This window comes from Gavia stellata, chromosome 1 (genome assembly GCF_030936135.1).
Source record: "Gavia stellata isolate bGavSte3 chromosome 1, bGavSte3.hap2, whole genome shotgun sequence".
Classification (NCBI taxonomy): domain Eukaryota; kingdom Metazoa; phylum Chordata; class Aves; order Gaviiformes; family Gaviidae; genus Gavia; species Gavia stellata.
The window spans coordinates 87,150,245-87,165,887 of NC_082594.1; the positions used below are offsets into that span (position 1 = coordinate 87,150,245).

A 15,643-nucleotide genomic window follows, 5' to 3' on the forward strand; every position below is an offset into this window, starting at 1 on the left:
TGTGGGATCAGAACCTGAGTATATGTTTCATGGAGAGTGCCGTTTGACTTTGAATTACCGTAGATGTGCATAACCTGTCTTGACACTGAATCACAGGGCGTTTTGTTGGTTTGCTTGTTTCAAAAGATGACCTGTTACACACATCAAAATAAGACAATACCTCAGAGAGATCATGAAGTGTGCAGTTGTGTTATTAGTTAGGAGATTGCAAGCGTGGAAGATTTCCCTGGAGGATAGCACTGCATCTTGCAATCTTATTCCAGAAATCATATGAGTAAAAAAATGAAATTAAGCATTTCTTGATCAGTTTCTATTGTGCCATTGTAATAAAAGGAATTCATTGCATAGAAATCTGCCCAGTTTCGCATCAGTGAGCCATTAAAAATTGTTAATGATTTGATGAATTCTGACTTGGCCCACACAAGGTAGAACTCGGTGATGGAGCAGGTGAAAAAAACCAGCTCCAGTATGTTCTGCTTGCAAGAGAAACTTTTCTAGAGAAGTTTTTTTAATGTTAAAAGCATTGATTCTTCTGAGCAGTTTATTTTGGAGGAGCTTTCTTTACTTTTGCTCTTGTTTTTTATTTGTTTAATCCCACAGATGAGGTAGAGCTTACTTTAAACTTAATGAAAAGAGATGTTCCTCTTCGGTTAATGCACAGAATAGACCATCTGTGTACATAACACCTCAGGGGTATGCCAGCTGACAAAGATGTGCAACCTATTAACTTAACATCTTAAATGCTCTTCTAGGCCCCAATCAAACTGGCCAGGTAATGAGTGTATAGTGGGATCTGGACAGCATTGCCAGACTCCGTGGTTGATAAGCTTAGGCAGAAAGCATGCGGGGCGAGGGAGTGCTTCTTGAGTAGTTAGCATCCGTGGAGGTCTGTGTTATTTCTGGAGCACAAGATGAGGAATCTTTCAAGAAAAAAGAAAAAAAAGTTACATTATATAGTGTTTCCTTTAAAGAGTAGGTCTAAAAGGAAGGGTACCATCATACGGTTTTACTTTAAACGCTCTTATTATTGGAACATCTGTGCCTTTACATATACTCAAAAAATCTCAGGGTTATTTTGGGTGAGGAGCAGACTTGTTGAATATGAGACTGTTACTTCTGTATTGACGTCACAAAACCCGTTTGATATACTATGGGGCCTTATGCATCCAGAATATAATAACAAACCTGATTTTTGGACAGAGGCCACTGTTCTTGAAATATCCAGGACTGCTAGATGCCTGGCAACCTTAATCACACCCATGGCCAGGAACAGGGAATAGTACATCAAACTGAGTTATTTGTTGGGATTTCTGTGGTTCATGGTTGTGTGACATCCTCTGATAGGAGGGCATCTGGGGATAGAAGCAGAGCAGACCTTGACAGCTAGAAAAATTTCTTACTACATTGAGGCTGGACGGATGCTGGACTTGCAGGAATATCGTAAAAGACAGAGTGCTCTTAAGAAAGCTGTGCTTTCCCTGTTGGCTTCCAGGGTGTCTCCGTGGACCCCAGGCACCTGATGTTTTTTGGTACATCTTGTCCTGTCCCGAGTTAAATGGCATTGTCAGCCAGGAACGCCCGTTCCCTGCAGCTCCCCTCCTGTTGATCTGAACCCAGCAGCGGCTGGCCAGCTGCTGGCAAACAGGGCTGCCTGCTGTGGCTCTGGGGACAAAAGGTGTGGGTGAGGCAGCCTTTTTGTATTATTATTATTTCCTATCTGTGCACAGTTTTGTTTACAAAAAGAATTGCTGCTCTTTAATTAAGAAATAGAACGACAGAAATAAATTACTTTAAAAGGATGTTCTATTTAGGGAATGAGGGGAAGTAATTGTGGCAAGCTATTCTGAAAATGTCACGCAATATATGGTTAAATTATTTTGTTCTTTCCTGGCTGTAGTTTTTACGAAATTGGTGAGTCAAGCAATTGTCAGTAATACTTTTGTTGTCTTAATTTTTTTTCTTACCCTATATGAACTACATGCATCCATCTAGCTTACATCCGAATGCCAAAAATACATAGATAGCAGGAGGAGGAAGAGTAAAGGCTTTATTTAGAATTAACTGTCAGTAAGTGTTTATTAAGTGCATCTGTCATGTCTTATTCTGGATTTGTGTTGCTAGTCTCTTAGCTGGGAATTAATTTTTTGATACCTGATGACGTTGAATATTTTAATGTTATTACTCTCATTCAGCAGTCTGTGTAAGCAGTGGGAGACTTAAGTTCAGGAATATCAGAGGTACTTACTGCCTTCTTTTTTGGTAATTTAGCAAAAGCACATCTGTGGCCTATTTTTAATACATTTTTAGATTAAATGTTTTATGTATTGTCAAGAACATTCAATTTCTTTCAAAAAATAAATGCCATTATACATGGGACTATGCTTGTAAAACAGTTCATGTAATTCATATATCAGATGGAAAACTTGGGCTAAGAAGGGCTTTAGGAGGAAATATGTACAAATATGGATAAATCAAGAAGGCTCATGTCAGATAAATCAAGATAATGGTATCTCGTGTGTGTGTGTGAACAAGTAAAATGGATTCAAGAAGATTTGAGAAAAATAATTTCCTTTTGCAACCTAAATTTAAATGTCTAAATGAGTTCTTATAGCACTGGGACTTGGTAAATGGCCTTACTTTCAGGTGTCAGGCAGAGAAGAATACCTGATTTTTATTGCTGCTTGTCTCTTTGCTAATAACGATGAGCATTGCCTAGCATGTAAGACAGAGATGGCAGCATTTGGATGAATTGAGGGCTCCTGTTGAAATGCCTTGGGAATATGCAGGACTCGTGCTCTTTGACATGTTTTGAAGCAATGGTGTCTAAAAAAAAGAGAGAAATTAAGATCTTACCCTTGTACATCACACTGATTATGCATGTATTGTGTTGTTTTACAGTGAAACATTAAATTTAATTAACAAGCAGTTTTAAGGCCAGAGGCAGAGTATTCATTATTTAAGTACAAAGGGAAAAAATAACAAAAATACAGTGGGGCACCCCACAAAGCAGCAGGCTGTGTTGTTTTGACCTTAGTGAGTGTTCCTGTCTTCTTTTCCATGCATATGTGTCGCAACCAAGTAATTTTATGGATCAGTCTTGGTGGTTCTGATAATTCAGTTTCCCCTACTGTAGGGGAATGAAACTTAGGAGAATAAAAGCTTTAGTAGATCATTGCTCTTACTGAAAGTTTAACCATTTGTATTTTCTTTGTTGGAGAATTGGGGAACAATTTTTATCTCCTCACAAGCTGGTCAAGCACATCTGAGAACTAGGCTGTGTGGCAAGATGTGATACATGATCAGCCCTGGATCACCATTTTTGTTCTCTGTTAATATGTTGTAATAGAGTATATGACTGATTTGAGCAACTATTTGATTAGAAAGGGAAATGAATGGAAGGCATAATTCCTAATGCTTGATTAACCTAGACCTTTAAGTGGCTTTGTTTCGGAGGCAGGAAATCAGGCAGCGGGCTCTGGAAGGTCGTGGTCTGAGGCTGCTGGAATTGGGGACCTGCTCCTGTGTCTTGGGCCTGGAGTATCTGATTTACAGTGTGTTTGCATGTGGTTTAGTTTTGGTGTGTGAATTCTAGAAGTTAAAGCCTTGTGAAGATCGTGCTGGTGTGTTGTAGCAGGGACAGAGTGTGGGTGATGCTTGCCCGAGGGCCAAGCCAGGAACGGCAGGCTGGCCTGGCACTGGGGCATCCCTGCCTGCAGTACCACTATGTTCCTCATGTGAATCTCTTTGGAGGTGTGGTTACACCCTAAAATGGGTGAATGAGAACCAAAAATGCAACAAAACCAGTTTCAGAGAAGCTTTATGCTATAAGCTGGGCCTCTTATGACACAGCTGGGGCTCAGCAGTCAGATCGATCTTTTCTTCTCCATGTATCTTCAGATTTTTCAGACATTTTGATTAGCAAGTAAAAATGTTCTCACTTCCTTGCAACCTAACAGGCAGACTTCTTTTCAACATTAGGGATTGTTTGAAGTCTACCATCAAAAAGGTGGTATCTCTCAATCAGTAGCTAAATTAATGCATTCAGGTTTCTGTCAAATCTTGCTACTCGGTAGCAGTCATGTTCATCCGCTGGAAGGTATTCAGACACAAATCTTAGATGGACTACCAAATAGCCAAAAGTATTCCTTACCCCCTTGGCACAGGGGTGTACACGCTACAGAGCCTCCCTGTACTGGTCTGGCCCTCTTAGGCAAAGATTGATGGGGAAGAGATGCGTGATGGATTATCTCACGTTCTGCAGTGCTCTTTGCACTAGGCAAAAACAAGTAGTCAGCTACATGTCATTAGATTGATAATCAAACTGAATAGCTAGAACAGGGGTGGCACCCAAAGCAGGACCTGGTCCTGTACAATCCTGCACTCATCCATGTCCTGAGCAAACGTGCTGCATGCACTTCTAGGACCTTTTTCAGCACAACAGGCCTGTTTCTGCTCCCTGATTACTCTGTTCTGGGGAGCGGACCCAGGTCTTGATTTTAGTGGCTTTTCATGCTCAGTAAGCATTTGTGTGCCATGAGTGACTCCATACAGTGTCGGAACTGAGGTACATTGAGCTGGATCTGCTGCTGCGGTTGGGGCCCAGTTTGCGCATTCGCAGTGCTACCTCCTTCCTTGATCTCTAGAGCTCTTTGCGGCTTGTTTTAGGGGCTGGCATGATCAGTGAACTTTCAGGTGGCTCAGCAGTGTATGAACGGTCTTGGAGAGACACTATGATGGGGCACTGTAGTCAAGTGTCCCATGAAGAAGAGGTGGGTTCCTAGCTGAGAGCATCTCCAGCAGTACCTCCTCTTCATGTGACCTACCATGGCAGAGGTATGCTGGGAGAGAGGTTAAGAGCCACTGACAGCTAGTCACTCCTGGATGTATGGCATTAAGCGTATTCACACTCTCGTTATTCCCTTAGAAATTGTCTCTGGCACAAATGCCTTCCCTTGTTTCCAGTCTCTTACAGTGCTGTAATAAGTAAGAGCAGCTGTTGATAGCTGCACCCAGAGAAGGATGCAAGTCTTCCTCCCTTCCATTGTTCCCTCTTCTCCTCTCCCCTCCCAGATGTAACGGAGGCATTGCTAACATACCTGTTATTAGGGGCTGCCAGATAGGCAGTCATAGCGCAGTATACTACAAGAATTCAGGGCTCTGTTCAGGGTTCAGGAGCAGCTGGTATCATCCACAAGTGGAAAAGCCATGGCTGCCATAGCTCTCCAAATCTTGAAATTTCTGGGTAGTGTTAACTTTTTTGTAATGTTGAAGTACTTGTCTTAAAGATATGGCAAGCATCCTCTGTTGGTTTGATTTTTGGTTCCAGCCCATTTTTACTTCCCACAGCAGTACAAAACATTGCTAACTTTTGTCTTCCCTTCCATCCTGTTTCTGCAGGTCTTGATGATTGCCTGCAGCAATATATAAAGAACTTTGAGAGAGAGAAGATTAGTGGTGACCAGCTATTACGCATTACTCATCAAGAACTGGAAGATCTTGGAGTCACACGAATTGGCCATCAGGAGCTTATCTTGGAAGCAGTAGACTTGCTCTGTGCACTGGTAAACTTCTTGGGTAAAACCGGGGAGGGGACTGAACAGTGTTTGCATATTCACTGTTTGTGTATTCAAATTTCTAGTCCTAAAGACTATCTAAGTAGTTCAAGAAACTCCTGACATGTAATGTATGAACAATTTAACATTTTAAACCAGAGGCAAGATAAAAAGCAATATCTACTGATAGGATGGTGCTTGTAAAATAAGTTGGTATCAGAGATTTAAGGCTTGCACAACTGTCTTTATAGAAGAAAAGTTTATCTGAAATCACAAAAGAACTAGACTGGGTTTGGTTTGGAATGTAAAACAATTTTATATGTGAATGCAGTAATTGAGTGCCGGTTGCTCTTTACAAACAAAATGTCCTGATATTAACCATGTCATTTTTCACCGATCCTTTCATGCAAACGATTATTTGAGCTTGCTGAAACATAGCTGCTTGTATTTCACAGTGGAAAGGATTAAATACCCAAATAATTATCTTATGTGTAAATAATACATATATCTTTGATGGAGCATACAGAGGGATTTTGGTAATGGTCTTTCCAGTCAGGTCGTGTCATGCATAACTAGGATTATCCCCTTGGTGAGGGGTGTGGTGCTGACTTCACCCTTCTTACGAACTTTTTGTGTCTGCCTGTAAAGATTACTGATAGACTGAGCATACTGTCTGCATTCTCCACTGTAAGAAGGATTGTCAACAGCTCTGCTAAGATGTACTTGACTGCCTAAAGTGGTGTTTTGTGGATTTTTAATGCATACCACTTTTCCAAGCCTCAGAAGCAGCTTTAAGAAAGCTGAATCCCAGTAGAGGCAATCAAAGATGGTAGGCTGAAAGGCTCTTCAGAAGGGCTTGTGGATTCTCAGTATGCAGCAGCTTTTCTGAATATCCTGTTGTTGCATCTTTGAGAGATAGATGTGAGGGGAAATGTAGAGAAGCAAGCGGGGAAAAAAAAATAAAAAATGCAAAAGAAAAAGTAAAAACGGGGAGAAAAGCTTTTCCATACAGGAAGACATTTGGTTTTAAACACATCTTAGAATCTCTTCTTTAGAGTAGTAGTTCTAATAATGTTGCAAAGCGGCTCAGTGCAATAAGTTAACTGATCTGTTTGTTTTTTAAATAATGGAAAGGATGCAATTGATGTAGAAGGGAACATAAAGAGAGTTATTCACAAAGTACTTCTCTCATCAGACAGTGCAAAAGGAAACAAGAAAGTAAATACTTTAATTAACTGAGACAAAAACTAAGTTAGAGTGAATGCTGATGACCATTCTTCCCAGGCACACGGGGAGACAGATTGTGGCTCTTTCAAAAATAACCTATTTTCGCAGAAAAAACCCTTGTTTATTAGCTGAAATTTCTTTTTTTTCCTGGGTATATAATTACAGATGTTATCTTTAGACAAACAAAAACAACTTGTCTTTGTAGCTTGCTTATCTTAGGCAAAACTATATGGAACTAAGTTGAATATAATATAAGGAATTTGTAGCAAAGGCTAACACTGCATCCTTAATTCATGCAGCAAGTCTCTACCTTCCTGGTCCTTGTTGCACATACAGTGTTTTCTGCTTTTCTGAATTCATCTTAAAGAACGCGTCATCACTGAAACACAATACCATGCGTTCAGATCACAGCTTCTAATTTAAGCTGAGGTTTTTGCAGTCTCACAATTGTCTCTTGATGGCTCCTCAGGGATACAAAATATGATTGTTATATTGATTTTAGTGGACTTAATTTGAATTTATTTTTCACCGATCAGGTAAACCTCTTAGGAAATTTAATTCAAAGACAATCCTTTTGGCTATACTGGTCCTATGCTTACAGGCTTTCCTTTTTTTATTGCATCAGTAAGTATCTGTCCTGGTTAGTACTTGCCCATTTTCCAATTAGCCTCTATTGTTGACTATATTGTTTAGGAAAACTTTAAGCCTATGACTCTCCAATGTAGGATAACTGCTAGTGCAGGTAGTCACTGTGCAAGTTTTTAATGAAGATTATCTGATTATTTTTTCTGTTTCACTGGAGTTTGACAGAAGTTTCATGATAGATTTTGGCATGAGTTAGTAAGTGTGTGATCCAACTGAGTTAAGATCTATCTGGATGCTGGAGACGATGGGTGGCATGATGGGGTAGGAATAGTAATGTTAATTTTGCCTTGCAAGCATTATCTCTGATTGATTTTAAACTAATCATTAAAAAACAAAAGGATTGCCACTTCTGATTCTCCTCCTCATTCTCTCCGAGTTAGTGAATGATAACCTAAACAGTTTTTGGCATTGAGGACAATTGAGGGGGACAGAACCACCTCCCACTGTTCATTCCTGCTCCCACTCTGCAAGGGAGAGTTTCCAAGACAGAATTGTCATCAATGAGGAAAGCTTCTGCGATGTTGATAGCTGATGTGTTTTAAGAGCTGCTTTCTTCCTGCCCCTCTTCCCAGCATTTTTTTGGGGGTAAACTTATACTTGTAGTTTCTGCCCTGTCAGCTGTGAATATGGGAAATGGCAAACCAGTTGCTTGTGTTGCATGCCTGTAGTTCATGGGGCAAGATTTTCTTCCTGGGGGAAAGTGGAGAGCCTGAACAAGCATATTTGGCTGGTATGGAGAGAGGATGGGACCTCCTTAACCCACGTGGAGGCTATTGAACAGTGCTAAATAGACAAACTGCTTGTTGCAATAATAGTTGGGAACCAGTTATGATTGATAGCACTATTTTAGAGATGTTCTTTATTGATTTTTGACAGAAGGTGGGTGGGTGGCTATGGTCTCTCACAGTATTCCCCTCCTGTCATAAGCACTTGCAACAAATGGATCCTCCAGTGTTCATTAACTGATCAGAGAACAAATGGTGGCCTGTGCTATCCATCTTAGAGTCTCTCTTGGCTGCCAGCCTGCCATACTGTGCTCTTGACAGGAGAGCAAGCATCCTGGGGGTGAGATTCACAGGTTTTCTTTTCCTGTGGTGCTTCAGAGGAGGAATAAAGATTTTGCCCAGCTGCTACTGCTGTTACAGGTCATGCTTCCTGATAATGGTGGGGGCGTACATACTGCATACCATCACTGAAGGTGAATGTGCTCCAGGAGAGAGCGGGCAATGTTATTAATATGGTTTGTCTCTTCCCTCTCTCTTTCAGTCTGTGAAGGTGGGAGCATGTTCAAAAGATTATCTTGCCTCGGTGAAGTTTTGTGTTTTATAAAATCTGTATGTCAGAAAGGGCGAGATAAATGAAACGTTCTCTGTGCTTAAAAGAAAGAAGTAGTGAGGTCTGCGATGATATTTCATTGCTGCTAAGAGTTTTTTGCATTGTTTTTGATCAGTCTTTGAGAAACCACCATGACAGATATATGCCTGTAGAGTTGTTTTATTTCCAGCAAGGCACGTCTCTTGTCCCTCTCTTTCTGTTCAAACTGGGACATGAAACTGAGATCACACTGGTGGCACCAACAGGTAGATTCCTGCTTGATATGGATGTGCATGTTTATTCATACTGACAAAATCTCAAAAAATAATTGACATCACAAAACTGGTTGAAAAATGCTAAACTAAGAAACTGCATGTCCAGCTTTAGAGATACAGGAGTAACTGTACTGAGTTAGGTACCATGGTATTTTTTCTCCAGGCTACTCCCAGGTAATAAAACATACACTTGTTCATCAGTTATAAAAATTACCACCCAGATCTAGCCTTAACATGATCCTTTTCAGTATGTGTGTGGCAGTGAAGCCAGACTAAGAGTGCTTTATATTTCATCACTAAACAAACAACAGTGTAGCAGACCTTCGTCCACACATAGAATGTGATGAGCCTTGTTTCTTTGGTTGCTTTAAGAACTGGATGTGAATGAACGATGCCAACAGAAAATAAATTGAAGAAAGATGGAGGTGATGCTTATGAAAAGAGAAATACGTACTAAAGAACAGATTACTTAGATAATGCCATCATATCAGTGTATCAGTCTTCAGGTTTGGCGTGCATCTGGAGGTCTTGTAGCTCCTGAAATACCTAACTCTGCTGCAGAAAGCAAAGAAATGCAAATAATCCTTTTTCCGTCATCTCTTTTTCTGGAGAAGGAGTTTCATTTATCAAAACTGGGTATGACCATATTTTGCTGAGTGTCCACAGAATCTAAATTTTATGTCTCCTTGGTATCATATTTTTCCCAGAAAACGCTACCCTTTGCCTCACTATCTGGAGAATACAAAGACTGAAGACTGCACAGCCAAAGATTTCTTCTTCCATCTTTAAGAAAATTATCTAGTTCGCCTGACATATCACCACAATGCCTTGATGCATGAGGATATTTTATTTGCTTTACTTCTTCAAAACATCATGTACCTTTTGTTTGAATGAAGATTAAATTAGTTTTGTTTTATTTTGAACATTTTCAAATATTTTTTTAAAAGGAGACCTTAAAGTGGGAAATATTTTATTCTGGAAAAGTAAGAATATTTAGAAATCTTCACAAGTAACTTTTGGATCCTTTAAAGTTTTCCTTAACCAAAGAACTTTGTAAAGTCCCTGTGAATTTGCAAAATACTTCTTCAGGGAATCTGCATTTGTGTGGAATAGAGTTTGGTTAAAAAACAAAACACAACAGTTTTTGCTTTGTACAGCATACTGGTTTCAGTACTGGTTTTGTGCTAGTTATTTAAATATGCTATGGCTGCACAGGAATTTGTTATACACTGTATATTTGAATCTGTAAAGCTAGAAAATTGCAGCAGATGAAATAGCATTATTATTTGGCAGAGAAAACATTGGTGTGCATGAAATTACTTATCATTTACCACTGACACAAAACTTTTATATGCAAATGAATATAAAAAATAGACCTACTTTACCCATGAACGATTCGATTCCCCTTAAGAATTATGCCTTTTATCTTAATTTCATCTCCTTGCCATTTCTTACTCAGAAATCCTTTCCTTTGCCCTTATGACTAGGCAGATCTTAAAACTGTTTTTGTCAGTAATAGCGAATATTAGACTTAATCACCATAGTGCTAAACGAGGAAGACTTCATTTTGGAATGGAGATTTGTATGTACTGAAGTTGGGATTTATTGTCAATTTTCTGCATGCACATAGCAGAAAAATTACTTATCCTTTTTACTATTGCCCTTTGCAAGTTAAAGTTCTGCTTAGATATCATCTGCCTTCCTGTCTTCACCCTGAGCTAACTTAATTGCAGAGAAGGAAATCTTGAAGTCTATCACCAGATCAATAAAGCTAAGGAGTTAAAGGGTTTCTGATAGCCATATAGATCATGTTGAAAATGTTTATTGCTGTTGTTAGTAGATCTTTTATACAGAACTGCAGTAAACCTTGTGGTATGCTAAAGGCAGTAAATATGTCTGTATACAAAGGGTGAATGTCCTTCCTCCCACCTGCCTCAAGAATCAGTTATGGATCCTAGGTACTTTTCTTAGTTGCTTTTTTCTCTGGGCTGTTCGGAGTTTTGGGCAAGTGCAAAATATATTCCCTCGTTCCCTCGTTCATAGAGCCATAGCATGGTTTGGGTTTGAAGGAACCTTTAAAGGTTCCTACCCCCTAGTTAAAAGCAGAGTGGATAAAAAGGGCTTTTAAAATGTACAGTGTTTTAAAGAGGTAGTGTGTTCATAACAATCTACTTACTTTTTTTTTTTTTTTGAAACTGCTGATTAGCTGTTTAAGACTTTGTGAAGTGCCTGTGACTGAATATATAACTGGTAGTTTGAATTCTGGAGAAATAAGGGCATTTGGCTGGCTAGGGACAAAATTACATGAGAAAGTTGAAAACAAAAAAATAATGAGCACTTGGTCTTGCAGAATCTGCTGATTGAATAAGAGTAAGAAAAATAGTTACGTAATTGCTCTATTAGTGCTACAAAGCATAACCAGAGCTTGGCTTTTTGATGCGCTGCTTGATTGTAGTGTGGAAAAAGAAGGGCATTTTTGAGGAAAGGGGATGATGATGATTATGAATCTTTCCTGGGTTCTGCAGGGCTATAAGTACCATGCACCTGAGTTTTTTCTGACTGGAAACATTTAGGACAAATATTTATACTCTTTGAAACCATCTGCCTTTTAATCAGTATATGTTTAATAATTGCAGCAAACGTCATTTGAGTTATCTGGCTTTTTCTCCTTATCTGCTTACTCTGTGTTTATGAAACAGATGTGTAAGGATCATGTGTTGTGCACTTCTAAATTAGCCCATATGTCAGTGCTATTTGAAGGAGAGATAGCCTTAGTGTTGGCATTTCGTGACACTGGAAGAAGGGTTGTTAGAAATATATGTTGTAGGCAGATCTGATGAGGTATAAAGTTACATAAGGCACCTTCCGTATGACAAGCTGGGTTCTCAGTTTCTTGCAGCTTTGGGCTGGTGTGGGATGTGTTCCGCCAAGTGTTTTGGAGAATGAGGTTCAGATGCATTTTGTTCATTTTTAAAAAGAACTTTGGAGACAAAGGTTGGAATTTTTCTTGGTGAATTTTGGGCGGCCCCAAATGTTGAGGTGTGGTTTTGAAACAGCTGCCATGTGCCGTGGTATCCACGTGTTGCTGTTTTGACTATTCATTTAAAAATTTCCCCAGACTTCTGAAGAACTGAGGACTCTATGAACTTTGCTGTTTCCAGGTTGCTTGTTTAAAAGCAATAAATATTATGTACAGAAATGATGCTCAAGAATTAAATATGGAAGATGAAAGCACTGAAAAATAGTGAGGAGCAGAATTAAGCTTGTTTGAGGTTATCTTAAGTCCGTTTCTTAGCAGTCATATGCTATTCTTACCTAAAACTCCTCCATTCAGTCTGTGAATAAGTGGAAAAAGACTTTTTAAAAAGTTGCATTAGAGAGAAAACTCATTATTTCATCCTTGTGATTTTTATCTCTGTTACTGTGAGATATCAAGCATAACTGAGAAGTTATGTTTTTTTACACAGAGTTTATTATATATTGCACATAATTTATTGCACAGTACAGCTATCTAGACTATAATATTTGTCTTTTCAAAAGGTTGCCATTTTTTTCCTTGTTTAAAAAATAATGTTTGTGTGTGTGGCGACAAATATTTGCCAAAGAAAAATAAACCTTTACCTTCTGTGGTTTATACAGTTGTGGTTGCCTTCTCCAGAGGGGCAGCAGAAATTAATCGATGTTAAGCACTGCTATCTGCTCTGCCTCCCTGGAGAAACTGTTTTTATTTTCCTTTTGCCCCTAAGCACCAGTGTTACAGTAGTATCTTCAGTTCCCATCTTGTGTCTCTTCAGTAAGAGTTAGCACTGGTCGCTGCATACCCTTTGCTCCACATGGTTTCCAGCAGCTTTCTGGGCTAGAAGAGAAGAAACAGTTATTTAAGGAGGTAGGCAGAGGGGCCATATGCTCATTTCTCTGTCTTGGATTGTTTGTAGGAGTCAAACGATGTCCTTGAACTTAATGTGGCCTTTGTGCTTGGAGATGTAGAGGCATTCGTGATTGCATAAAAGTTGTGATTAAGACATCTGTTCTAAGGGATTTCTGGATTTGTTAATGGGACTGTGGCTATATCTGTATTGCATATTGTGGTGTGTTTAGATCTGGATGTCTTTTGGTACCTCAGCTTGTCTTTTTTAGTTAGCTGAGATGTCTTTGCACTTGCAATGGGCAGCATAAGAATACCCTAAACTAAAGCTTTCAGCAGCTTCTAGACACCCCTGCTCACCCCAGCAGAGACAGTTAGCGCTATATGAGTTAGGAATGCTTTACTTTTTAACCTGTGCTAGCAGTGTGAGGTGTACTTCCCTGCCAGCAAGGGTTAAGTGAATTTATAACAGGAAAGAGATTAAATGAGCTCTGATTTTTTTTTTTTTAAATTTTTTTAAATTGAGGGGCAGAACGAACAACTAATGAACATTGATCAAGCTGATCCAAGAAAAGTTCACTTTACTTCCAAAGTTTAGTTACTGAACTCTCTTCCTACCCTGTGGTGCTGGTGCAAGGATGGGCTAGCAGAGGGACTAGGCTGGCTCCACTCACGAAAAAAAACCCCAAACCCAAAACTCTTCAGTGGTGATTAGAGCTGCTGCTTGTCAGCATGTGAAGAAAAGAGCAACAATTCACCACACGCACTGTCATGTGAAGCCACAGAAAAGTAATTAGCAGGTAAAATGTCTATTAATAGCTCCCACCACCTTTAGTTCGAACACCTGCTGACAAGCTATTACTCTGTGTAGCTTAGCTTCATCAAGTTCTTGTTTTGCGATTGCCAGAAGAGACTCCATTAGAGCCATTTCTGTTGAGGCAGGGTGTCTCTGAAGAGACTCATGCTCTGTGGCCTCTCATTGAGAAAGCGGATGCGTAGACTTGCTTCACTTCTCATAATCTCTACAAGCATGCAGAGATATCTTTGTGGTTCTTTCAGTAACTGTAAATTTATTTTGGCTAATGAAAGCATAACTTGTCTTAGTGCCGGCTAAATGCAGAGAAGGGGAAAACAAAGAATTGTCTCCTTTGCCTGCAATTATCTTCTTATGTTGCTTGAAAATAAACACAGTGTATTTCTAAGAAAACCATATGGTTAATAGTATAGTATCACATATAAAGTATGATTAAACTTGGCAGTTATTATTTGAGCAAGCTTTTTTCCAATATTAGAGCTTGCAACTCTCTGTTCGTTCTTAATGTGGGCCAGAAATATTAGTGATAAACAAAGTGGGGATTTTGTTAGCTTGGCTGCTGCTTTAGAATCCTTCTACTTGAAGGCTTCAATAAACACAGCTGCCCAAAAATACATTCTGCTTGAAATTTATCTCTGTATTTTTCATCCCTGGCTATATCTGTCTCATATTACAGGTGGAGGCTTTACTGAAATCAGTGACATTCCTCATGTAAGAATGGATTTTAGATGTAGTTTAGGCATTAAATTTGTCCCTCAGGTTTTTTTATGTTAAAGAAAACACACACATTTGATGAATATGTGTGAAAATAGACTTTGCATCTGTTAACATTGTCTCTTCCTTTCCACGTATATGACAGTGAAAAAAGAGCGTGTCTGTAGGTGGCCATTGCTTGAAACGTTAACAAGAAGCCACTGAGCTTTTATAGGAGCTGATTTTCTCAAGAAACAAATGCACCCTATTTTCTTGTTGTAGAATAAATTTTTGAGTATCTTTTTGCTCGGTCTGCAGTGATCAATATTGCGGATTTTACTTTCTGGTGGCACTGGAGGCCTGTAGGCTGCCTGTCGGGGTTTCTGCTGTGGTGGCTGGTACCCAGCACCCACTTCTCTAAGCGGATGAGGTACAGCCAAGATGACCAAGGCGGGGAATGGAGAAGGAGAGGGAGGTGAAGAAATTTGGGATTGTTGAGGAGGAGCGTTTGGATCCAGCCTGGGCCTCAGAGCGAGGCCCCCCGGCCGTGGGCCCTGCACGTGGCCTGGCTGGGGAGGCGAGCGGGTGCCCCGGGCCCCGCCAGCTCCTTCCCCACGCACACCCCGGCTTAACGGGAGCGGCTCAGCTCTGGGGCGGGCGGGGGGCAGCCATGTGCAGCAGGGAGCCAGGCTTCTTCCGCCAGGTCGGGTGTAAAGCGCAGGTCGCGTGTCGAAGCGCCGGTGAACGCGAGACGCGTGGGCTGAGGGGAGCTGGGAGGTGCAGCGCGGTGACCGCTGAGGAAACACACATTTACCTCATGTGGTTTGAAGGCAAGTGAGGTATTTGGATAATTGCACTCAGCTTCCTAGTAACAGCCCCCTGAATTAAGAAGTTCAACATTTCAGCATGCCAGAAAGAAGGAAACCCTGTGAGGAGCCCTGTGGCCCGCTGTTTGCAGTCGTTGCCCCCGTGTCTGGGGAGGTGAGCACCATGTTGCGTGGGTGTCGTGGGGCTTGTTTGTGGTGGGGTTTTGGTTTGGCTGATCCGTGAGACCTTTTGTGTGGTGTATCTTTCATCTAGAATATCTTTCATTTGTTTCTTCCCCTGTTAATTTTGTCAAAATGAGCTGTATGCTCAAGAAGCAGGATGAAATAAGAATGAACCTGGGGTTTTTCTCCCTGACTTGTTCCTACTGAGTCCTTGACCTCCGTCAGGCTCTTTCAGCCACAGCAACCACAGAAAACCACAGCAAAACCAA

The 15,643-nt window shown here is 40.3% G+C and overlaps 1 protein-coding gene across 4 annotated transcripts in view; it reads left to right on the top strand.

Annotated features, from left to right (window-relative positions):
• The window catches only part of CNKSR2 (connector enhancer of kinase suppressor of Ras 2), a 217,930-nt gene that overhangs the window by 31,437 nt on the left and 170,850 nt on the right, over nt 1–15,643 (top strand). For all 4 annotated transcript variants that reach the window (XM_059824755.1, XM_059824762.1, XM_059824768.1 and 1 more), the window contains exon 2: nt 5,398–5,561. In XM_059824755.1, the coding sequence (XP_059680738.1) occupies nt 5,398–5,561 (164 nt within the window). The remainder of the gene's footprint in view (nt 1–5,397; nt 5,562–15,643) is intronic.